The sequence below is a fragment of the Schistocerca serialis genome, chromosome 10 (genome assembly GCF_023864345.2).
Source record: "Schistocerca serialis cubense isolate TAMUIC-IGC-003099 chromosome 10, iqSchSeri2.2, whole genome shotgun sequence".
NCBI lineage: Eukaryota > Metazoa > Arthropoda > Insecta > Orthoptera > Acrididae > Schistocerca > Schistocerca serialis.
In genome coordinates, this window is record NC_064647.1 from 165,015,195 (window position 1) to 165,042,510 (window position 27,316).

The 27,316-nt window shown below is 41.6% G+C and overlaps 2 protein-coding genes across 4 annotated transcripts in view; both read left to right on the forward strand.

Moving 5' to 3' along the window:
* LOC126424936 (cuticle protein 6.4-like) overlaps positions 1–13,283 on the forward strand; it is a 69,305-nt gene extending 56,022 nt beyond the window's left edge. Inside the window, exons 1-2 of one of the 2 annotated variants that reach the window (XM_050087786.1) lie at positions 8,104–8,253; positions 12,843–13,283. In XM_050087786.1, the coding sequence (XP_049943743.1) occupies positions 8,239–8,253; positions 12,843–13,094 (267 nt within the window). In that variant the 5' untranslated portion in view covers positions 8,104–8,238 and the 3' untranslated portion in view covers positions 13,095–13,283. Of the gene's footprint in view, positions 1–8,103; positions 8,254–12,842 lie in introns of those variants that run through there. The other variant, XM_050087787.1, reaches the window with a different exon arrangement.
* Positions 1–27,316, forward strand: part of LOC126424935 (cuticle protein 6.4-like) — a 245,477-nt gene that overhangs the window by 182,721 nt on the left and 35,440 nt on the right. The gene's annotated exons all lie outside the window — the stretch shown is intronic.

Consider the following 27,316-nt stretch of genomic DNA (forward strand, 5'->3'; position numbering starts at 1 on the left):
CGTGAGTGTAGTAGACGATCACATGCTGTATTGACATAGATGCCTCGATTGCAACGCTTTTAAGTTTGTTCCTAGGTACATGACGATGTTGCGCCTCGGGCACGTTTTCACATTTGGAAAAACCTTAATTTTCCTGAACAGTGTTGTAATTCCAGCACACGAAAAGTGAGTGTTAAGATTTAAGTTGTAACCTCCCCACAAAAAAAAAAAAAAAATTAAAATGAACCAAGTGTAACCTCCCTACGGAAATAATGACTAAATGAATTTTAAATATTGTAACCTTTGAACAAAATTGGCTCCCATTTATAATCTCCGTGGAGAAATGCATTCACATTTACTATACCCACAAAATTCTTTTCTCATTGAATGTAAGCTCGAAATCTTAACTCCTAAACACCAATAAAAATCGCGAATATATCTGCTCCTACCTAAAAAATTTCGGCACAGCTCCGTGCAATGCTGGCCTATGCTTTGTGATTTGTGAAAGGAATAATCATGCATTGCATGCATTGGATAAAATCTTTAAATTGAAATGAATGCTTTTTTTAAAAAAAATTACTTTATATTATAAAAATTATTATTGGGGCATTTTTTAAAGAAATTGGATGACAATTAACATACATTGCTAGATATGCGCAAGGCTGCTTCTTTACCTTCTACAATAATACTCATCCTCCAGAGTCCTGACCAGAGCAGACTGGCGACACGCGCAGACACGCGCAGATTACAGCCGACTCACGCAGATTAGCACAGACTACTGCCGACTAGCGACAAGCAACAACTAACTACATACTGCTCTCTGGTCAGAGACTCTCCTAAGTCTTGCCTGTTGCAGGCAGTGCATACATCGCACACCTCTTACATAACCCTCCACTGGGGGGCCAAAAATTTGGGAGCGATGGTGAGTCAATTGGACTTGCCATGAGCAACAAATTTTTCTTAATTAACTAAGTTTACAATCACAGAATATATACATATATATAAGTTCAGAACATGAAATAAAATATAGTGCACATGCACTGAGTACAGAACATATCAAGCAATGACAAAATGTATACGCAATGAGTACAAAACATATTAACAAATGACATGAAGTGCACACGCACTATAATTCAGAACATATCAGGAAATCACAAAATGTATAGGCAATGAGTACAAATCATATTAACAAATGACATAAAGTGCACATGCACTGTAGTAGAGAACATATCAGGAAATCACAAAATGTATACGCAATGAGTATAAATCATATTAACAAATGGCATAAAGTGCACACGCACTGTAGTTCTTTTTTTTTACCATTTTTACAAGAACCAGGATAGGAAAGGGAAGGATTGCATCATGGTTGTAGCACATTAGGTTGCACCCAGCTGCACTGAAAGTCCATATCTTTCTACAGAAGCACAACACCAAGTGAGACAATCTGAAGTTCTTTTCCCTGAAGTATTAATCAGTGTAGCCAAGACATTGAAATGTCGTATTAATATTCCATGTTATCATTTTGGTAGTACATTAGGTACACCAAACAGTGGGACCATAATAACATCTCCATCGCTCAAGGTGGTGGACAGCATGTCGTGTCAACACCACGTTCTTGTAAGGTACACCAACGTAGAATTAGTGCAAAAACCAAATATAGTGCTCCATGAGCATGAGGATAGACAGGACAAACGGATATTGCAGTAATTTCTGGTAATTAGGTCAGAAGGTGAAGGACATTAAGTCACATGCCAGTCTTCATTGATAAGTACACTAGTCTATCAACTGATTTGACTAATTCGTGACACTCATCGCCCAGTTACTGAACATTTCTGTACCATGTATGAAGTATTACAGAATAATGTTCATAAGTCAACTGTTTACAGAGAACATTGGCACTCATTGACCAGTTACAAACCATCAGAAGTCATCATTCAAAACAGGAGCTAATGAGTGTAGCATCAAGCTACTGGTATTCATATATATAGCACGAAAGTGACGTAATACAAATTTAAAATATTAGAAACAGTGGCATTCGTTGGTCAGCAAGTATTGAATATTACAAAACATTTTTCATCATTCAAGTGACATATGACATATTTAAAAATAATTATTGGCACTCATTGATCAGTTACAAGTCATCAGAAATCATCAGTCAAAACAGGAGTTAAAGAGTGTAGAGCATGCATGCGTTATTACAAAATATCATTCACTATTACTCAGAACTCATCATTTAGGTGACATATGACATATTTAAAAATGTAACATTCTGTAACTATTACTCAAGTCTGTAGTTGGAAAAAATCATTCAGTATTACTCATAACTCTTTTAAATTGGTATCATTATTTGGGACTGGTAACACATTTTTTTTTTGTGCTAGCAATGCATTGCGTTGGGATCGATAATTAATTGCTGGGGCATAACAATATTTGCATTTGACTTATTGCTGCAAATGAAGATGTGTAACGCCATTCGTCATGAGTCAGCTGTAGCAAGGTTATGAAACAAATAGAGTATATGTGATCACATTCATGAATGACACAGGTTTAATGACCTACTGCTTATAGCGTATTAATTTCGTGAATAATTTCTCCTGCAAAAAATACAAAATGGATTATTAAGCTGAAAGAAGAAACGCAGTGAAAAGTAGTGAACTTCGAATTAAAAGCTAATGAAATATGTATTAAATATATATATATATATATATATATGTTCTCTAGCTGTCCTTTTCAAAACCTTCAGTCATCATACCATGCGACATAAGACATACTGTCAAAACGAACTGCAACAAATACTTAAATAACTACATAGCATAAATACATAAACTTCAACATTATCCTCATCTGCAAAGAAACACTTCATTATCATTACTATCATCACCTGCAAAGAAAAACTTCATTATCGATATCACCATAATTCCATTATTATCATCACCTGTAAAGAAAAACTTCATTATCCATATTAGCATGTTCTACATCACTATTCATCATCATTCATTATCATCTGCAAAAAAGGTCACTTCATTATTCATTATACAACTATTCATAGTATAGAGTTCCTTATTTCTAGCATATTTCATCACTAAAACTAAGGTATGTAGTTCTGTCTGACAGCCTGCATCAATCGCCTCGTATTCTGAAAAAAAAAATAATTAGTTAAGACTGCTATCATACGATGTGTATAGTATATTCTTGTTAATGCTTGTTAATTCTGATCCATTTACTCTTCGTGACGTGGTATTGCATCTTCTTTCGTTCATTCCGCAGGTGAAATTCCCATAATTTATTTCTTTTACACGTTATTTCTTTCTGAAAATGATGAACAATGATTAATGTCTTGCATTTAAATACCCATTAAATAAAAACTGGTTTATAGTGATATAATTAAGCATACAGCATAGCATGACAGAAAACGTAATATGTCAAAAACATAGACAGTGTTCAGGTGCAAAAATGTACACAGAGTATCATAATGTAGCAGCAAAAAAAAAAAAAAAAAATGTAAAATAGTCACGATGTTGAGATATCATAAGGCAAAATGTCAAAGTCAACTGGTGTTCGTTACATCTTAAATATTTCATAGTGCACACAAACAAAACAGGAAAACAATCATACATACATGAAGAATGGAAAATGTGCAGAGTCTGATGTGTAATGACAAGAAAAACGACCTGTTAACCTTACCTTGCCAGGCACTTGCCAAGAAAAAATAGGATAATCATCAATAAGTAATCACATACATATAATTGCATAAGTGGTCATAAAATGTGTAAGTTCATCTGGAAAAATGTGCACGGTCTGATGTGTAACGACAAGAAGAGCGACCTGCTAACCTTAGCTTGCCGGGCACTTGCCAAAAAAAAATACGATAATCTTCAGTAAGTGTTCATGTGAATATAATTGCATAAGTGCTCATAAAAAAAAATCAGGAAATGGCATTACAGTGTGATAAATCATAAAGTATGTTCATTCAATAAAGGGTTTGATGTTGCAGATATGGTGATTGCCTTTGGTTTTTCTGGTTCTCAGAGTTTCGACGTGTACTACATTGGGGTGAGGAATGCTGCGAATTCGATATGGACCTGCATATAGAAGCTCAAATTTGCTATATCTACGTTTTCCTCTATTAGATAAATAATGTGTGCGTACTAATATCTTCTGTCCAATGTGAAAGTCAAGGCGTGTACAAACCTGTTTTTGCTGTCTTCTCCGGCGCTCTGCGCCATGTTTGATGTTGTTCAGCGCAATGTCAATTATTTCATGGTGTCGTAGTCGACGAGATGTAGGAAAGGTTACAAATTCTTTAATTTTGTTAGATGGTTCAACATTTTTCAATATATCAGTCGGAGATAGCATAGTAGATTCATTTGGTATGGAATTAATTACATCTTGGGATGACAGTATGTGTGTGTCCCAATCAATATATTTTTTATGGCAGTATATTCTACACAGTTTACCAATTTCTTTCATTAATCGTTCACAAGGGTTCGAAGAAGCATGGTACCTGATAGATGGGAGAAATGTTTCTAGCTCGTAACATACGTGTCCATATAGCAGATCGAAACTGTGATCCATTGTCGGAAATTACTTTCAATACATGCCCTACATGAAATAGAAAATGTTTTACAAATGCTTTCGAAACAGTTTTAGCAGTAGCTTTGCGTAACGGAGTGAAGGTAACAAATTTTGAAGTGAGTTCAACAGCGACAAAGATGTAGCAAAAACCTCTATTAGTTCTGGGAATCGGACCAAAAATATCTACAGCGGCCATGTGTCTCAATTTAACAGGTACAATGTGATGTAATGGAGGAATATGTGAAGTCGTATCTGACTTAGCTTTCTGGCAGATTTTAATGGCGCTAAAACTCGTCGAATACGTTTCTCCATGTTAGTAAAATAACAGTTCTGTCTCAGTATAAGAAAATATTTTCTGGCTCCGTAATGTGCGTAACTTAAATGAGTATACCAGATTAATTTGTTAACAAGCTCGTCAGGAATGCATATTAACCAATTGTTGCTGTCAGGATGAGAGCGGCGAAACAGAATGTCATTGCGTACAGTGTAATGGTTTCTAACGGTAACATTATTCCTATCTTGCCAAAGGTGTTTAATTTCTTTCCATACGTTGTCTTTACTCTGCTCTTGTGCTATGTCTCGTAATGACGACGAAATGACATTTTCAAATGCAACTTGTTGAATGTACATGACGCTGAAATTTGCTTTGCAGAAGTTGGTTGCGATGTCTTGCTGATTGTTGCTGAGAGAACGGGATAGTGCGTCTGCTACAATATTTTGTGTACCGGGAATGTGAACAATTGTAAAATTAAATTCCTGTAAATAAAGTTTCCATCTGCTTAATCTGTCGTGTGTAAATTTAGCGGAAAGTAAAAACTGTATCGCTCTATGATCTGTGTAAACGGTCGTATGTCTTCCATAAAGAAAATGCCGAAATCTCGTAGATGCCCATACAACACATAATGTTTCTCAAGTTCTGTAACAGAATAATTGCGCTCAGCAGGTGACAGAATGCGACTCGCAAAGGCTATGTTTTTAATTACTGTAGTGCCATCTTCTTCAATTTCCCGAAAAATATGTACGCCTAAAGCGGTGTTAGAACTGTCGGTGGCAATGGAAAAATTTCTAGTATGATCTGGATGTGATAAAAGTGGTGCATTCAACAGAGCTTGTTTCAAATAACATTTTCGTGAACAAGATTCTGTGTATCTGAAGTACTGCTTACGTTGCTGGAAGATGCAACCTGTACTGTATCTAGTCAAATTCTTTCTGACGTGCTGTTATTTGCGGGAGGATGCTGTGGCATTTCGACTTTTTGTACTGTTCTGTTATTTCTTCCTGACGTATTACGGATGATTCTGCTGCTGGTAAGACCGACTGTTATTAAACGTACGCTGAAAACTGTGCTCATTACTTTTCCGTCTGTCATGATAGTCATTTCTATACGGTGCATTGCGATAGGAATTCAAATAGTGTATTTTCTGTACGTATTGATTCCCTTGTTGCTGTGCGTTACTATTTGTTGAAGCTGAAGCATCAGCGGGCGGCGAAACATTAAAGCTTGGTTGACCTTGTACACTACATTGTTGATTAGGTATGCTAACCGGTTGGTTTTGTTGCTGTTGCGGAGAAAAACCTCTACTGTTACCAAAATGTGTTTGCGACTGCTGAAAATTTTGTACATACTGATGATTAAAATTTTGTCTGGTATTAAAGTTTTCGTGGTTGTCATTTCTGGAGCGTCTAATGAAAAATGTCACTTTCGGTAAAACTTGTCTTATTGGGTTTTCTTTACTCATTCTTAATCCTAGATAGAGCGATAGTTCAAGAGCTATTCTAATAGATATAAAGGATAGTAGAAGAGAAGGCAGCAGTGCAGAAAACTAAAGATGAAGACCTTTTCAGAGCATTCACACAAGGTTGGCGCCGGTGGCGACACCTACAACGTGCTGATATGAGGAAAGTTTCCAACCGATTTCTCATACACAAACAGCAGTTGACCGGCGTTGGCTGGTGACACGTTGTTGTGATGCCTCGTGTAAGGAGGATAAATGCGTACCATCACGTTTCCGTCTTTGATAAAGGTCGGATTGTAGAATATCGCGATTGTGGTTTATCGTATCGCGACACTGCTGCCCGTGTTGGTAGAGATCCAGTGACTGTTGGCAGAACATAGAATCGGTGGGTTCAGCAGGGTAATACGGAACGCCGTGCTGGATCCCAACGGCCTCGTATCACTGGCAGTCGAAATGACAGGCATCTTATCCTCACGGCTGTAACGGATCGTGCAGCCACGTCTCGATCCCTGAGTCAACAGATGGGGACGTTTGCAAGACAACAACCATCTGCACGAACAGTTCGTCGACATTTGCAGCAGCATTGACTATAAGCTCGGAGAGCACGGCTGCGGTTACCCTTGACGCTGCATCACAGACAGGAGCGCCTGCGATGGTGTACTCGACGACGAACCTTGGTGCACGAATGGCGAAACGTCATTTTTTCGGATGAATTCAGGTTCTGTTAACAGCATCACATTGGTCGCATCCGTGTTTGGCGACATCGCGGTGAACGCACGTTGGAAGCGTGTATTCGTCATCGCTATACTGGCGTCTCACCTGGGGTGATGGTATGGGGTGCCATTGGTTACACGTCTCGGTCACCTCTTGTTCGCATAGACGGCACTTTGAACAGTGGACGTTACATTTCACATGTGTTACGACCCGTGGCTCTACCCTTCATTCGATCCCTGCCAGACCCTATATTTCAGCAGGATAATGCACGACCGCATGTTGCAGGTTCTGTACTGGCCTTTCTGGATACAGAAAATGTTCGACTGCGCCCCTGGCCAGCACATTCTCCAGATGTCTCACCAATTGAAAATGTCTGGTCAATGGTGGCCGAGCAACTGGCTCGTCACAATACGCCATTCACTACTCTTGATGAACTGTGGTATCGTGTTGAAGCTGCATGGGCAGCTGTACCTGTACACGCCATCCAAGCTCTCTTTGACTCAATGCCCAGGCGTATCAACGCCATTATTACGGCCAGAGGTGGTTGTTCTGGGTACTGATTTCTCACGATCTATGCACCCAAATTGCGTGAAAATGTAATGTATAATATATTTGTCCAATGAATACCCGTTTATAATCTGCATTTCTTCTTGGTGTAGCAATTTTAATGGCCTGTAGTGTATATTGCATTACTTGGAAGTGGTGGAAGTCTGAGTATTGTTCCTAGGTTCGGCACTGCCTCCTACGGTCCCATCCCTACAGTCATAGTCCAGCGGCTCTTGTAGAACTCTCAAAGGGCGAAATGTTTATTCAAATTTATTAGTTCCGACTGGTACATTTTACTGCCTGGGCGCTTGCCCAAGTGTGGGATTACGTAGGACCCCGGTAGTACCGCGTCCGCGGAATGGTGGCCGGCGGCTGGAGGCGACATCCATCACGCGGCCCAATCGCCGCCACAGCGGGTGGGGTGTGTCAGCGCCGGTTACGCCGCCGCCGCGCTGACCGCTCCTCCGGGCCGCCGCTTGTCCAGTCCTCCTCCCCTCCAGCGCTCCACAACAGCTGGCGTCGGGGCCCGCGGTCAGCGCTGGAGCCCGGGCGGCCTTCGCGCCGAGCCACACCTCCAGCTCCCAGAGGCCTGGTGTCCCCTATATAAGATCACTGTCCGCTCGGACTCCAGCATTCGCCAGCAGTCTTCACCGCAGAAGAGGCACTCACCCTCCACAAACCTTCCACCATGATGAAGTACCTGGTAAGTGTTGGCGGCTTCAGACTGTACAAGTTTGTCTTGAAACAATTTGTCGTTTCTGGGTTCTCATAGGCTTCAGTACTAATTCCTGGCTTACCTAGCGTTCTATGAACAGAATTATGAATCAGTAAACACAAAAAATTCTAAATGCTATATTTGTGTTCCTTGAGGGTCACATTAAACATGTTGTTGTTGTTGTGGTCTTCAGTCCTGAGACTGGTTTGATGCAGCTCTCCATGCTACTCTATCCTGTGCAAGCTTCTTCATCTCCCAGTACCTACTGCAACCGACATCCTTCTGAATCTGCTTAGTGTATAGATCTCTTGGTCTCCCTCTACGATTTTTACCCTCCACGCTGCCCTCCAATGCTAAATTTGTGATCCCTTGATGCCTCAAAACATGTCCTACCAACCGATCCCTTCTTCTAGTCAAGTTGTGCCACAAACTTCTCTTCTCCCCAATCATATTCAATACCTCCTCATTAGTTACGTGATCTACCCACCTTATCTTCAGAATTCTTCTGTAGCACCACATTTCGAAAGCTTCTATTCTCTTCTTGTCCAAACTAGTTATCGTCCATGTTTCACTTCCATACATGGCTACACTCCATACAAATACTTTCAGAAACGACTTCCTGACACTTACATCTATACTCGACGTTAACAAATTTCTCTTCTTCAGAAACGATTTCCTTGCCATTGCCAGTCTACATTTTATATCCTCTCTACTTCGACCATCATCAGTTATTTTACTCCCTAAATAGCTAAACTCCTTTACTACTTTAAGTGTCTCATTTCCTAATCTAATCCCCTCAGCATTACCCGATTTAATTTGACTACATTCCATTATCCTCGTTTTGCTTTTGTTGATGTTCATCTTATATCCTCCTTTCAAGACACTGTCCATTCCATTCAACTGCTCTTCCAAGTCCTTTGCTGTCTCTGACAGAATTACAATGTCATCGGCGAACCTCAAATCTTTTATTTCTTCTCCATGAATTTTAATACCTACTCCGAATTTTTCTTTTGTTTCCTTTACTGCTTGCTCAATATACAGATTGAATAACATCGGGGAGAGGCTACAACCCTGTCTCACTCCTTTCCCAACCACTGCTTCCCTTTCATGCCCCTCGACTCTTATAACTGCCATCTGGTTTCTGTACAAATTGTAAATAGCCTTTCGCTCCCTGAATCTTACCCCTGCCACCTTCAGAATTTGAAAGAGAGTATTCCAGTTAACGTTGTCAAAAGCTTTCTCTAAGTCTACAAATGCTAGAAACGTAGGTTTGCCTTTTCTTAATCTTTCTTCTAAGATAAGTCGTAAGGTTAGGCATATTCATAAAAAATGCATCAGGTCATATACATTGATTGTGACTGGGCCACATATTTCAAGAAAAAACTACAAAGAACGAAACTCGTCTAGCTTGAAGGTTCAAATGGCTTTGAGCACTATGGGACTTAAATTCTGAGGTCATCAGTCCCCTAGAACTTAGAACTACTTAAACCTAACTAACCTAAGAACATCACACACATCCATGCCCGAGGCAAGATTCGAACCTGCGACCGTCGCAGTCGCGTGGTTCCGGACTGTAGCGCCAGAACCTCTAGGTCACCGCGGCCAGCTAGCTTAAAGGAGGAAACTTCATGCCAGGTTAAATCTGTGTCAGGGGAGCAGGAGTAGTAACGGGTCCCCTGTTCTCAGAACTTGTCCAACTAAATGAGCTATCCACACACGTCAGAGGCTTTCAGTGTGTTTACAGCGAAGCTTCAGAAAAAAAACATTTTGTCGTAAAAGGCAGGGCGGGCTCGGCTCTGTACTCATCGTTATTCAAAAACTCCTCGTTTGCTTTAATCGTCTCTTCATGTACATCAGCGCTGAGCTGTTGACTGTAGTTAGTGCGATAGGCAGCACCGTGCGTTGTATCGTGTTTAAGTGCCTTTCGCGTCCCCTTTATGGAGCGTGGGAAGCATTGCGTCTCTATACGAGTTACTGGTTTTGGACCGGAAACGCGGTTCTCATCGCGAACATGTTTTTTGGGGATGCGTCGCGTCTTTCTTCGAGTATTTGCCGGTAAGACTTTTCAGTGTTTGTGCTACACGTAAATAAGCATGTAACCTTTCGCATCTACTTTCTTTGCACATGCTTGCTCTTTACTATTAGATCGACCTGGCAGGACCCCGCTTACGTGCCAGTGTGGCCTCTACACATGTTAAGTATTCTCCTATCAACGAATCGAAGTTCGCCATTTGCTTTACCTACAGCTCTGCAAATGAGGTAGTTCTGCTTCATACGTGTATCCACTACTTTCAGCTATTGGTCTGACGTGATTGATGATTTGCGACTCATTAATCGTGTACTTGCTAGCATAGGAAGCCTTAAAGTTTAGCGAAGTTCACAACCTAAATAATTCCTTACACCGAACGATATTCTACGAAGCTTAATTTTTATGTAGATGAAGCAGGACTTAGTAACAATTTTTGTGGGGAGAAACTTCTTTATAGATAACAGCATAGTCTGTAGAAAATCTGAAATTTCATCTAATACTGCCCATTACGTCATTGTCCTATAACAACGCACCTGCTACACTTCCCTGGGATGTACGAGGAATTCTTTTTTTTTTTCTGTTACTCTTCAGCATTATACCTGTTAATATATCTCCACTCTGGATTAATCCTGGCTCATTTTGATGCTTTATTTTTGTAATTAATTTCTTTTAAAAGCTTGAAATGCACTTTCACACCTAGTGTTAAGAACTTACTAGATGATATTATGTTATTTGCATTGCCAGCAGGTGCTAGTAACAGTGCTCTTTCAGTTATGAGTATTCAGAGCAGAAAATCTTATATATACAGCATTAATAGTAGACAACCTACGTCAGAACCGTGTGGGGCACAAATCCCATTTCTGTGCTGCTTGCAAACACTTCGCGACTTACTACAGCGTTTAACCTTACTGAAAACTCACCAAAGTTATGAGCATTGGGAATTCTGATTCACCTGCTGTACTGTCCTTATGCAACAGACAACGAGGATTAATACAGTTTTATGTGTGCATCTCGGAACTTTCCGTGTATACGAAGTTCGTGACAGTTTTATGTCTCTGTAAGTTCAATATTATGTCCTAGGGCACACCAGAGATCACTGCAATGCTCGTGATTTGTAGTCTGCTCACTGTCACAGTGGTAAAGTGCCAAACTACTGATCCGGATGTCTCGGGTTCGATCCCTGCTCTGTTAAAGACTTTATGTCTCACTTACATCTTCTTCCCCATCTGGCAAATATTGGTAAAGTGAAATCTGCCGAGTCCCAGTATGGTTTGGAATCCATTTATAGGTCCTCCTATAATTCGCTACGTCAGTCGGTTCGATGATTCGAAGAACGCAAGGCCACATCACACCACGCCTAACAAAGCACTGTTGTGTTCAAACCAACCTTCAACTTGATGACTGCTTTATCTTGTTAACAGAGTTCGTGTAATTCCAGTTATCATGGAATGACAGTAATTCTTTTTCGTCAGTTACAGGTGTTAGCACAGAATGTCGTTCATAGCTATTAGGAAACTAGACCCTTATCAAATACATTATTTCCACGCGACTTTAGTATCTCCATCAACTTGTAAAAATGTGAGTGTGAATTTAATTATCAGAAAATGACAGTAACATTGCTTCTTCAGTTACAGTACGTCGTTTGTAAATAAGTTTCACACAGAAACCAAAATGAAACCCTATGGAACATATTACACACACTTGTAATATCTCATTCCCCTGTCTAAACTTCTTACGCTATGGGAACACGTTGTTGTGATTCGAATGATCATAAAATGACAGTAATTCTGCTTCTTCAGTTACAGAATGGTGTTCGTAGATATCAGGATTTACCCAAAACCAAATATAGAACCCAGTGGAACACAATACATTATTTCCACGCACCTGTAATATCTTGTTGCACTTTCTTCACATTTCGAGCTTTGGAAATATGTAGGTTGATTTGAATCATCATAAAATGACAGTAATTCTGTTTGTTCACTCACAGAGTTTCGTTTGTAGATATCAGTATTTCCACAGAAACCTAAATAGAACCTATGAGAACACAATACATAATTTACACACACCTGTAATATATTATTCCATTTTCTTCACGTTTTAAGCTTTGAAAGACGTGGATATGATCTCAATTATCATAAAATGACAGTAATTCTCCTTGCTCCGCTATATAGTGTTGTTCGTAGATGTCAGAATGTACTCAGAACCCTAAACAGAACGCCATCGAACGAAAACGATAATGTCCATTCGCCTGTAATATCTTGTTCCACTTTCTGCAGTTTTTAAGCTTTGGAAAGATGTGGTTGCAATTTACATTATCATAAAATGACAGTAATTCTGCTTCTTCAATTGCAGAATGTCATTTGCAGATTTCAGGAATTACGCAGGACCCAAAATAGAACCTTGTGGAACGTAGTAAATCATTTCCACTCACCTGTGAAATCTTAATCCCCATTCTCCAATTATTGTGCTTCGCAAAACTGGGAATGTGTGTACATATAATTCAGCGTGTTGCATGCTCCTGACTACAGCGCTATTCTCCATTTTTCAGGTCCTGGCCCTGTGCCTGTTCGCCGCCGTCTTCGCTGCTGAGGAGTCCGCCCCCAAGGAGAAGCGCGGCCTGGCCTACGCCACCGGCCTCGGCTACTCCGCCCCCCTGGCCTACTCTTCTGGACTCTACAGTGGATACGGATACGGATATGGATACCCAGGATACGCTGGCTACTACGGCCTGGGCTACCGTGGTCTGGGATACAGCGGACTTGGCTACCATGGACTTGGTTACCATGGCTACCATTACTGAACCTTGCATACTGACATCCGTCCTCATTCCTTGTAATACTTTTTCTATCCTTACTGGATCAAACATCAGCCACTGATCCTATGGAGCAAGTAATTTCCAATACCTATACTTGCCGTTCAACAACTATCCCAGACTGTTGCAATAGTTCAAAGTTCGCATAATAAAACACCATTTTCATTTTAAAAAGTATGTTTATGATATTTCATTTAATTTCTCCCAACGTTACCTTACCAATGAACCTGCTAACCCTGGAAACGTTGACACATCCCAACTTTACTCCCTATTAATGTTGGTACAAGTAAATTGTTGTCAAGCAGATGCACAAAAAATGACAAATCTTTATCACAGAGGTCAGCAAACGTTTCTGAGAAGGACTTTGCTTTTTCCAGGAACTACTTTAGATTCCAGAAAAACAAATTGACTCGACAACTTTGCACTTCAGAAAATTATTTTGCCATTGAATCAAAACAGTTAATCTCATTTGGAATGCAATGAAAAGTAGTTTATCTTTTGTTGCTTTTAGCAATTTCAGAAGCTAATAACAGCCAACTGCAAATTACAACAACCACCCAGTCTACAAAAATCATATTAATAGATGTTCGCTTGGAAACAGTAAACAACTATTATTTACAGCAGAGAGCTGGTTCAAATAAAGTGACAGCTGTTATTTATTTTAGTCTGTACTAATGTTCTACCACTAGCCATCGTTATTTCGGTGGCAAAACTGCATTCACTATGCACGAATAAGACTCAAGCAGATACACATCGATAGTTTCTGCAAACTATAATTGTAACGTTGCATGGTAATAATTATTTTATAACCAGTTCCAAAATATATGAAGATAGTACGTGTTCTCGAAAGAACAGGTACCATTAATGTGACCATGCAGCTTTCTGGACTAAATGATAATTAACTGAAACCCTCAGCTGCCGACATGTTTTGATATACCTTGATGGGGACAGCTGAAAATGTATGCCTCGATTGGGACACGAACCCGGGATCTCCTGCTTACATGGCAGACGCTCTATTCATCTGAGCCACCGAGGAAACAGATGAACAGTGCGACTGCAGGGACCTATCACTTAAACACCTTTCGTGAGATCCACATTCCCAGCACTTGGTGCGAGAAATGAGTGGATGGGCAAATATCTATTAGGAACATTATATATGTAGATTATGGACAGTTGGGAATGTGGGTCTCACGGGAGACGTGCGACGGATAAATCCCTGAGCCCGCCCTATTCACCTGTGCCCTCAGTGGCTCAGATGGATAGAGCGTTTGCCATGTAAGCAGGAGATCCCGGCTTCGAGTCTCATTTTCAGCTGTCCCCATCGAGGTATATCAACAACACCTGTCGGCAGCCAAGGGTTTCGATTAATTATCATCAGTTCCAAAATTTTTTATTTTGTGACGTACCAGTAGCTGCAAGATATGTTGCAGCTTATTAGCTATGATCATTAAACACATGTGCTGTTGGGCACCCAAATAAATTCACTGCCAAAAGAAATAGTTCATCCTTTTTTGAGGTTTCCAGTTCAGGCATGATTTAATGTGACAACAGTGTATATATAGTGTGTGAAATGATCATATTTACAGATTCATAGCATGAGGTACCAGGTATCATGCTGAAACACTCATATTAGTACATGATGTAGCCTCCAATGGCGGCAATGCAGGGGTTGACTCTTTCACCCAGTCGATGGTACAGATGGCGAATACGGACCTGGGATACCTTATTCCAAGCCCGCTCACCCCGTTCATGTAGTTTTCTAAGGATCGTCGGTTGCTGAGTCGGTCGAGTCACTTCTCGCCCCATCAACAACTCGTCGTGCTCATTTTGGGACATGTCTGGAGATCTTGCTGGCCAGGGAAGTTGCTGCTCATCTTGCAGAGCACATTGAGCTTCCCGGGTAGTGTGCGGGTGAGCATTATCCGGTTGGAACAACACATCAACTCCCTGTTGCGAGAACGGCATAAGAACGGCTCTAACAACATTCTGCGGGTACAGAGCGCTGGTTAATATCCCTTACAGAAACACCAAAGGTGAACAAGAGTTACAGCTTATCGAACCCCAGAACATAAGCCTGGGGTGAGACCAGTTTGTCTCTAAGGAATGCAATCTACAAGACAGTGTTCACAAGGTCTATGTAGTACACGCTAACGACCATCACTTCCGTGCAGGCTGAATCTGCTTTCATTCCATCATCCAAGTTGGGTCTGTAAGACACTAATTAATACACCACGAACGTTCATTGTTCATGGTTAATAATCAATAGCCAAATTTAATTTTCAAACACTTCAAGTGACAGAGCATATCAAGAGTCTGATTCAAGATCTTGGGATAAATGTCAGTGCAGTTCGGTGCAGGTTCATTGAAACCTGGTTGGTAGGTACTCAGAGAGCGCACAGGATAAGGTTACGATTGTGGATGGGGCCGTAAACAGTTACTGCGAGTTGCACAACAAAACAACTTTATTTTTCTAAGAACCCCTATAAAAGATCACAGTTGGGCAATACGGCTGAAGGCCTAGCTAAAGACAACTTGAGATGCTTTCTGGGCTGAAGACCAAAACCCCCATCAATAACAAGAACGGCTGAAGATCTGGCTTATAAATCAAAAGCAACTAAAAATAGAAGGTAAAAAAATTATTTTTTAAAGAAAAACATGCAATTGAAAACAATTAGCGGCTGAAAGCCTACACTATACGTCTGAAGGACAACTATAATTGAAACACATTAATAGCAATCTTTTTATAACCATGAAATTTCCTTTTAAACTTGCAACACAACGGCCGAAAGCCTAATTATTGATATATTAACTTATTGCACGGCTGAAGACCACAAACAAATTTAAAAAAAACAGCTGAAGGCCTGAACACCAAGTCAGACAAACAATTTAAAATAAACACCTTCCTCCTTATCAAAATTCTCCTTTAAAGAATACACAGGGCTGAAGGCCTTATTAAAAGGGGTACCCGTAAATCCTCGGCTGAAGGCCACACATGAAAGACCGAACAACAAACGGCTTAGGGCCTGGATTACGAACAATTTCAGATAGAACAAATTTTAAGAAAAAATTTTAAAAATCAATCTTCAAAATTTTAATTTAACACGGCTGAAGGCCTTTGTGTAAAATTTAAAAAGAACTGAATTAATTCACAACGGAAGGCCCCGCGCAGTACTTCATACTAAAATGAAAATCACAATCTAAAACAAACGTAACAAGTGGTGGTCAGAAGGGTTCCAAGGGTTGGCCTGAGGAGGTAGCTCAAAGCTAAGGTGAGGTGAGACAGGCAGCCAAGAGCTGAAGTTCAGTAATCGGATGGCAACCCAAACTAGGAACGGCCCAAGGACCGACCAACAATTTAACCAATTCCATTCCGTCCGACCTACGGCACTGTGATGGAAAATATCGGCCGAGGTTGAGGATACAGCCAGCACTACGTCTTCAGAAATTGGCGTCTAAAAACAGCCAAGGGCACAGTAACCACTCTAAGCAAAATATCAACCACCCGGAAATACTAGCGGTCACACCAAAGATAGTACGCCAGTACTAGTATCGATAAGCGCTGCTGCTGCCACTCAAGGAGGCAAGCCTGCAACTTCGTTACGCCGGTCAATAAGGAAGAAACAAGACGCCACTGGACGCGACAAAATGCCAAAAAACAAATGGCATGAACGCGAGCCCCAAATGGGTTCAGAAGGGTAATACGGAACGCCGTGCTGGATCCCAACGGCCTCGTATCACTAGCAGTCGAGATGACAGGCATCTTATCCGTATGGCTGTAACGGATCGTGCAGCCACGTCTCGATCCCTGAGTCAACAGATGGGGACGTTTGCAAGACAACAACCAACTGCACGAACAGTTCGACGACGTTTACAGTAGCTTGGACTGTCAGCTTTGAGACCGTGGCTGCGGTTACCATTGACACAGCACCACAGACAGGAGCGCCTGCGATAGTGTACTCAGGGACGAACCTGGATGCACGAATGGCAAAACGTCATTTTTTCGGATGAATCCAGGTTCTGTTTACAGCATCATGATGCTCGCATCCCTGTTTGGTGACATCGCGGTGAACGCACATTCGAAGCGTGTATTCGTCATCGCCATACTGGCGTAACACCCGGCGTGATGGTATGGGGTGCCATTGGTTACACGTCTCGGCCACCTCTTGTTCGCACTGACGGCACTTTGAATAGTGTACGTTACATTTCACATGTGTTACGACCCGTGGCTCTACCATTCATTCGATCCCTGCGAAACCCTACATTTCAGCAGGATAATGCGCGACTGCATATTGCAGGTCCTGTACGGGCCTTTCTGGATACAGAAAATATTCGACTGCTGCCCTGGCCAGCACGTTCTCCAGATCTCTCACCAATCGAAAATGTCTGGTCAATGGTGACCGAGCAACTGGCTCGTCACAGTACGCCAGTCACTACTCTTGATGAATTGTGGTATCGTTATTAAGCTGCATGGGCAGATGTACCTGTATACGCCATCCAAGCTCTGTTTGACTTAATGCCCAGGCATGTCAAGGCCGTTATTACGGCCAGAGGTGGTTGTTCTGGGTACTGATTTCACAGGATCTATGCACCCAAATTGCATGAAAATGTATTCATATATCAGTTCCAGTATATTTGTCCAATGAATACCCGATTGTCTTCTGCATTTCTTCTTGTTGTAGCAGTTTTAATGGCCAGTAGTGTATATCCACAGTGACAGTGAACAAGAATCGTAGGATCTGATGAACAGAATGAATAGTCTATCAACTATACAATAGGAGTTGCGGGTAATTCTGAAATAGATAAAAATGAGGAGATGTAGCAGAAATGAGAATAGCGAGAAATTCAGCATCAGAGAAGTTGAGGAATTCTGCTACCTTCCCATGACGGACGAGGCGAGGAGGGCCTAGAAAGCAGACCAGCACTGGCGAAGAGGCCATTCCTGACCAAGAGCAGTCTTCTAGGGTCAGACGAAAGTCTCAATTTTAGCAACAAGACTGTACGTCTGGTGCACGACAGTATGTCAGTGAGCAGTGAGTTGTGGTCCGAGTGAAAGCCAGAGCAGAAGAGAATCGAAGCGTTTCAGATGTGATGCTACAGAGAAATGTTGAAAATCAGGTGTACAGATGAAATAACGAACAGAATCAGCAAAGGAAGGAATATGGGAAAAACACTGACAACAAAAAGGGACAAGATGACTGGAAATGTGTTAAGGCACCAGGAAATTACAGGGAGCTGTAAAGGATAAAAATTGTTGATGAAGGCAGAATTTGGTACACATCCAGCAAATATTTGAGCAAGCAGATTGCAAGAGCTACTCTGTGCTGAAGAGGTTGGGACAGGAAAGGAAAGTGGGCTGCATCATAATAGTAAGAAGGCTGAATAATAGTAAGAAGACTGATAAAAAAAATAAACGCGTTTAAACATACAAGTTGAAACTAGGAAGAAGTGGCAGGGTCCCTCTGCAGCTGAGATTTAAATGTAAATAATGCACGTGTGGAAGCAGTCAACGTAATGTGCGAAACTATATGAATATACTGAGAAGCACACCAAAGGCACTCAGTGACTGCAAGACATAAGCACATTAGTTCAGCATTCAAAGAAATATGCAGCATAATTACGGTCGCAGGGTGCACTGCTCTTCGACTTACCTTGTGACAGACCGGTGGTGAAAGAAATGAGCTACATAGCAGCTGGGGAGGAAAGTACAGTCATATGGGGCAATATGAATAGCACGGCACGTTGCAGCCTTGGGCCTCTGACACACGGGCGCTAACTCTGCTTAGCAGCGCCGCTGCTGCGCGTAATCGCCGCTGCTCACGTCGTGTACATCCCGCTCTGTCGATAACGTGGACTCAGACGAAGTAGTATTGGCTTTGGCTTCGCTGGTCAAAAGAAAATTCAGGCGCGAACGTTGTAAACGTAAATACTGACAACACCCAATGTGCATCACTCGTATAATATACGGACACTTCTATACTGCATATCGTAAGTTACGTGAAGACAGTCCAAGTTCTTCAACCACTTCAGCATGTCAGTACCGACCTTAGAGGAACTACCACATTTGCTGAAAATATACAGGGTGTTACAAAAAGGTACGGCCAAACTTTCAGGAAACATTCCTCACACACAAAGAAAGAAAATATGTTATGTGGACATGTGTCCGGAAACGCTTACTTTCCATGTTAGAGCTCATTTTATTACTTCTCTTCTAATCATATTAATCATGGAATGGAAACACACGGCAACAGAACGTACCAGCGTGACTTCAAACACTTTGTTACAGGAAATGTTCAAAATGTCCTCCGTTAGCGGGGATACATGCATCCACCCTCCGTCGCATGGAATCCCTGATGCGCTGATGCAGCCCTGGAGAATGGCGTATTGTATCACAACCGTCCACAGTACGAGCACGAAGAGTCTCTACATTTGGTACCGGGGTTGCGTAGACCAAAGCTTTCAAATGCCCCCATAAATGAAAGGGGGTTGAGGTCAGGAGAGCGTGGAGGCAATGGGATTGGTCCACCTCTACCAATCCATCGGTCACCGAATCTGTTGTTGAGAAGCGTACGAACACTTCGACTGAAATGTGCAGGAGCTCCATCGTGCATGAACCACATGTTGTGTGGTACTTGTAAAGGCACATGTTCTAGCAGCACAGGTAGAGTATACCGTATGAAATCATGATAACGTGCTCCATTGAGCGTAGGTGGAAGTACATGGAAAATGAGCTCTAACATGGAAATTAAGCGTTTCCGGACACATGTCCACATAACATCTTTTCTTTATTTGTGTGTGAGGAATGTTTCCTGAAAGTTCGGCCGTACCTTTTTGTAACACCCTGTATATTTCACGTCAGAACACTTGCATGAGAAACGGTATTTCTGCAGAGGAAAGGTTGGCCATCACATTAAGGTAAGTACATATGATTTTAATTTAGCAGTTATAAGAAAATTACAATATGTGTAGACATTCTAAAACAAATCTTCGAACACTTATGTGTCAGAAAACTGAGACGGCGATTCCAACGATGCCCTTTGTGATGACTGAGCCAGCTGTACCATATAAGTGGCCACGGAAGCAGATGAGCCATTTTCCACAAAGGGCGTTCCACTTAACATTTTCCTGTGATACAGCCACGTTTCCATGAGCAGTATCGTTTGTGATGTATTTTTGCAGCACACTCATAAGTTCGAATTTGGCATTAAATCGCTTTTCTTCAGGTATGGCCTTGAAATGAGGTAGCATTGTTGTTGTTGTTGTGGTCTTCAGTCCTGAGACTGGTTTGATGCAGCTCTCCATGCTACTCTATCCTGTGCAAGCTTCTTCATCTCCCAGTACCTACTGCAAACTACATCCTTCTGAATCTGCTTAGTGTATTGATCTCTTGGTCTCCCTCTACGATTTTTACCCTCCACACTGCCCTCCAATGCTAAATTTGTGATCCCTTGATGCCTCAAAACATGTCCTACCAACCGATCCCTTCTTCTAGTCAAGTTGTGCCACAAACTTCTCTTCTCCCCAATCCTATTCAATACCTCCTCATTAGTTACGTGATCTACCCACCTTATCTTCAGCATTCTTCTGTAGCACCACATTTCGAAAGCTTCTATTCTCTTCTTGTCCAAACTGGTTATCGTCCATATTTCACTTCCATACATGGCTACACTCCATACAAATACTTTCAGAAACGACTTCCTGACACTTAAATCTATACTCGATGTTAACAAATTTCTCTTCTTCAGAAACGATTTCCTTGCCATTGCCAGTCTACATTTTATATCCTCTCTACTTCGACCATCATCAGTTATTTTACTCCCTAAACAGCAAAACACCTTTACTACTTTAAGTGTCTCATTTCCTAATCTAATTCCCTCAGCATCACCCGATTTAATTTGACTACATTCCATTATCCTCGTTTTGCTTTTGTTGATGTTCATCTTATATCCTCCTTTCAAGACACTGTCCATTCCGTTCAACTGCTCTTCCAAGTCCTTTGCTGTCTCTGACAGAATTATAATGTCATCGGCGAACCTCAAAGTTTTTACTTCTTCTCCATGAATTTTAATACCTACTCCGAATTTTTCTTTTGTTTCCTTTACTGCTTGCTCAATATACAGATTGAATAACATCGGGGAGAGGCTACAACCCTGTCTCACTCCTTTCCCAACCACTGCTTCCCTTTCATGCCCCTCGACTCTTATAACTGCCATCTGGTTTCTGTACAAATTGTAAATAGCCTTTCGCTCCCTGTATTTTACCCCTGCCACCTTCAGAATTTGAAAGAGAGTATTCCAGTTAACGTTGTCAAAAGCTTTCTCTAAGTCTACAAATGCTAGAAAGGTAGGTTTGCCTTTTCTTAATCTTTCTTCTAAGATAAGTCGTAAGGTTAGTATTGCCTCACGTGTTCCAACATTTCTACGGAATCCAAACTGATCTTCCCCGAGGTCCGCTTCTACTAGTTTTTCCATTCGTCTGTAAAGAATTCGCGTTAGTACTTTGCAGCTGTGACTTATTAAACTGATAGTACGGTAATTTTCACATCTGTCAACACCTGCTTTCTTTGGGATTGGAATTATTATATTCTTCTTGAAGTCTGTGGGTATTTCGCCTGTCTCATACATCTTGCTCACCAGATGGTAGAGATTTGTCATGACTGGCTCTCCCAAGGCCATCTGTAGTTCTAATGGAATGTTGTCTACTCCCGGGGCCTTGTTTCGACTCAGGCCTTTCAGTGCTCTGTCAAACTCTTCACGCAGTATCTTATCTCCCATTTCACCTTCATCTACATCCTCTTCCATTTCCATAATATTGTCCACAAGTACATCGCCCTTGTATAAACCCTCTATATACTCCTTCCACCTTTCTGCCTTCCCTTCTTGGCTTAGAACTGGGTTGCCATCTGAGCTCTTGATATTCATACAAGTGGTTCTCTTCTCTCCAAAGGTCTCTTTAATTTTCCTGTAGGCAGTATCTATCTTACCCCTAGTGAGATAAGCCTCTACATCCTTACATTTGTCCTCTAGCCATCCCTGCTTAGCCATTTTGCACTTCCTGTCGATCTCATTTTTAAGACGTTTGTATTCCTTTTTGCCTGCTTCATTTACTGCATTTTTATATTTTCTCCTTTCGTCAATTAAATTCAATATTTCTTCTGTTACCCAAGGATTTCTATTAGCCCTCGTCTTTTTACCTACTTGATCCTCTGCTGCCTTCACTACTTCATCCCTCAAAGCTACCCATTCTTCTTCTACTGTATTTCTTTCCCCCATTCCTGTCAATTGTTCCCTTATGCTCTCCCTGAAACTCTCTACAACCTCTGGTTCTTTCAGTTTATCCAGGTCCCATCTCCTTAAATTCCCGCCTTTTTGCAGTTTCTTCAGTTTCAATCTGCAGTTCATAACCAATAGATTGTGGTCAGAATCCACATCTGCCCCTGGAAATGTCTTACAATTTAAAACCTGGTTCCTAAATCTCTGTCTTACCATTATGTAATCTATCTGATACCTTTTAGTATCTCCAGGATTCTTCCAGGTATACAACCTCCTTTCATGATTCTTGAACCAAGTGTTAGCTACGATTAAGTTATGCTCTGTGCAAAATTCTACAAGGCGGCTTCCTCTTTCATTTCTTCACCCCAATCCATATTCACCTACTATGTTTCCTTCTCTCCCTTTTCCTACTGACGAATTCCAGTCACCCATGACTATTAAATTTTCGTCTCCCTTCACTACCCGAATAATTTCTTTTATCTCGTCATACATTTCATCAATTTCTTCATCATCTGCAGAGCTAGTTGGCATATAAACTTGTACTACTGTAGTAGGCATGGGCTTTGTGTCTATCTTGGCCACAATAATGCGTTCACTATGCTGTTTGTAGTAGCTAACCCGCACTCCTATTTTTTTATTCATTATTAAACCTACTCCTGCATTACCCCTATTTGATTTTGTATTTATAACCCTGTAATCACCTGCCACCGAACTTCACTAATTCCCACTATATCTAACTTTAACCTATCCATTTCCCTTTTTAAATTTTCTAACCTACCTGCCTGATTAAGGGATCTGACATTCCACGCTCCGATCCGTAGAATGCCAATTTTCTTTCTCCTGATAACGACGTCCTCCTGAGTAGTCCCCGCCCGGAGATCCGAATGGGGGACTATTTTACCTCCGGAATATTTTACCCAAGAGGACGCCATCATCATTTAATCATACAGTAAAGCTGCATGTCCTCGGGAAAAATTACAGCTGTAGTTTCCCCTTGCTTTCAGCCGTTCGCAGTACCAGCACAGCAAGGCCGTTTTGGTTAATGTTACAAGGCCAGATCAGTCAATTATCCAGACTGTTGCCCCTGCAACTACTGAAAAGGCTGCTGCCCCTCTTCAGGAACCACATGTTTGTGTGGCCTCTCAACAGATACCCCTCCGTTGTGGTTGCACCTACGGTACGGCCATCTGTATCGCTGAGGCACGCAAGCCTCCCCACCAACGGCAAGGTCCATGGTTCATGGGTGGAGGGAGGTAGCATAGACAAGAGAAATAATCTATCAGGATCTTCCTCCATCAATTTTGATTTCTTTTGAACACTTTCTGCAAGTATCCTAAACAATTCCTGCTCTTCTGAAAGTCTCTTTTTGGAAACGCTAGAGCCTGAGACATTAGGGGATGGTTCTTGATAAGTGATTGACTCTTCATTTGTCATATTGTCTGCGTCTTTCTCAACAGGAGGTTTAGTTTCACATACAGGCGCTAAAAACGAAAGTTGCTTGAAGAAAACGTACTGCTTTCTGGCGTCTGCTGCTGAACCAGTCTTCACCTTTTTCTGTTATGCAGCTCTCGAGCGTACGAATCTCTTACGTTTTTCCACCTCTTTTGCAACTGTATTGCTGAAATAAAAATATTTCTTTTCTGATTTCAGATATTTGGCATCAGTAAATACATTCATACATCTACATTACACATATAAATGTAGAGTTTCTACCATCTCAAGCATAGTAGAGGACACTTGTCAAAATATTTGCAATGTTCTGAACGAATCTATATTTCCGATGCTTACTGAAGAGGACTGGTTGAATATTGCAGAAGGTTTCAAGACAAATGCAGATTTTCCAAACTGTATAGGGGCAACAGATGGTAGACACATGCGTCTGATTACGCCCCGGCATAGTGGCTCACTTTACTTTAACTACAACACTTTTTCTCAATTCTGTTATTAGCAGTTTCTGATGCAAATTATAATTTCGTTTACATAGATGTCGGGTCATATGGCAAAAGTCCAGATTCACAAATCTTCAAAAACAGTACACTATTAAATAAGATAAGAGACAACAAACTGAACATTCCTAGACCGACACCAATATGTGGTGGAGGAGAGCAACTGCCATTTACATTCGTCGGTGATGAATCATTTGCTTTTGACAGAATATATGCAAAGGCCCAATGGTGGAAATAATTTGTCGGTCATCAAAACGCTATATAATTATCGTTTATCACGAGCGAGACGTTTCATAGAGTATACATGTGGAATATTCAGCAGCAAATTGAGAATATTCCATCGTCCACCCAATGTTTCAATTGATTTGGCCTTGTTGTGTACGTAGTTCCGCGTAGTCAGCGCGTACACAACTTTCCCACTAGAGCGCGCCCCGCTAAGCACAACAACGCAGGTGCAGCGTTCGTCCGTCTCCGCACTACGAGATGGCGCTGTCATAGACACGGACCAAATTCTGCTTCCGCCGATCCGCGTATTAATATGTAACGCAGCCAATGAGATTGCTGCTAACGTAGAACCTTTTCTCCTCGCGGATCACACTCGCGCAGTGATACCTGAACGCTCGAGGTATTATAACGAGCGTACAGACCTCCGATTAGTCAGTCTGCATCAGTCTGCATTAGTCTGTGCATTTGTCTGCACCAGTCTGTACCAGTCTACATTAGTCTGCACCAGTCTACAGTCAAGTTTCAGTCTGCGCCTAATAAGATTACCATATTCCTGTACATAGCCATGAAGATAAATGTATAGACACTTTGTCAAGTATCAGAGATATGTGAGAATAAGATTAACGTACCAAGACCAAAGGAACTTTAGATTGTCAATTGTAAATAGCATCCAGAACCAAGTTAAGTAATTTTTATGCTTGTTATTATTTTAATAAATGTGTGTGAAAATTAATCAAGTTCTGTTTAAAGTTAGTCACAGTCAATCTGCTACTCTAAGCGTGCAAGTGGCATTTCTATCGTCTGACCTAACGGCAGAAGATAAACACGCCACGATAAGACCACGAGACATATTCCTGACACTCGCATACTTCGTTAGAGCGACAAGTCAAATAATCTGATGGTGTGTGTACCGAAGGTCTTACATTACGCACACCACAGTTCTCAAAAATAATAAAACCATGCTGCATATTACATAATTTCGTTCGTCGTAGAGGTGGGTATACATTCGAAGACACAATGAACATCGCTGGCCTACACGGAGTCGAGGAAGCCCAAATGCCGAGAGCAAGGAACAAATCAGCCGCTGTTATCAGAGATAAATTTGCTGAATTCTTTGCAAGTGAAGAAGGTGCAGTGAAATGGCAATTGAACAAAATTCGATCTGGCGATTTCTAAGACTTGTACATAATAATATAACGTATTGTACAGATAATTCTAAAACACATACCTTTTTGGTTTTTCAAATCTGTTGTTCCGTTTGCAGATCCTGAAATAAACAGTTGACACAATTCTTCCCATGCTCTGCGTTTCACAATCCTGCTGCCGTATTCGATACATTACGAAGGCCTGGGTCAGGTTCAAGGCGGACTGCTGCGCTACACTGCCTCGGCTCAGGATGCCGGCCCGTAGCATTGCTCTGCACAGCCCGCCGCACTGGATGGGCAGGGCCGCCTGTCAGGTATACATCCCGCGCTGCGTACCGAGCTCTAAAGCCCCCGTACACTGTCAAACATTTTGTCAAACTTCACTACGCTTGCCAAATATTTCACCGTGTGCGCTGCAGTTTGCTGTGTTTGTCAAGCACAGATCCTGTTTGACGTGTTTGAGAGAAATTTTGATTGACGGAAACTTTCGCAAGACGGCGGACGTGGTTTGTGTCAACGTTTCGCGTATATATTTAGTAAAAAATTGTTTTCTACATCTACATCTACATACATACTCCGCAGTCCACCATACGGTGCGTGGCGGAGGGTACCTCGTACCACAATTAGCATCTTCTCTCCCTGTTCCATTCCCAAACAGAACGAGCCCTAATCTCTCTTATCTTATCTTTGTGGTCTTTCCGCGAAATATAAGCTGGCGGCAGCAAAACTGTGCTGCAGTCAGCCTCAAATGCTGGTTCTCTAAATTTCCTCAGTAGCGATTCACGAAAAAAACGCCTCCTTTCCTCTAGAGACTCCCACCCGAGTTCCTGAAGCATTTCCGTAACACTCGCGTGATGATCAAACCTACCAGTTGTAGTGTTGGCATAAAAACCAACACTGTTTTTCTAGAGGAGGCCGAAATGCACGCGTTTAATTACACGCTGACTGGCGTGAGGTCTGGAACAGGACAGTACTGCAAATAAAGTACGTAGTTGATATAATACTTAACTTTAATCCACAATTGTAGAACATCTCTCGTTACGGTACATGCTTCATAATATTAATTATCAATTGAATACGGCGCCTTGCTAGGTCGTAGCAAATGTAGCTGAAGGCTATTCTAATCATCGTCTCGGCAAATGACAGCGTATTTGTCAGTGAACCTTTCCTTGCAAAGTCGGCTGTACAACTGGGGCGAGTGCCAGTACGTCTCTCTAGACCTGCCGTGTGGTGGCGCTCGGTCTGCTATCACTGACAGTGGCGACACGCGGGTCCGACATATACTAACGGACCGCGGCCGATTTAAAGGCTACCACCTAGCAAGTGTGGTGTCTGGCGGTGACACCACACCAGTAACAAATCTAGCAGCCCGCCTCTGAATTGCTTCTATGTCCTCCCTCAGTCCGACCTGATAGGGATCCCAAACGCTCGAACAGTACTCAAGAATAGGTCGTATTAGTGTTTTATAAGCGGTCTCCTTTACAGATGAACCACATCTACCCAAAATTCTACCAATGAACCGAAGATGACTATCCCCCTTCCCCACAACTGCCATTACATGCTTGTCCCACTTCATGTCGCTCTGCAATGTTACGCCCAAATATTTAATCGACGTGACTGTGTCG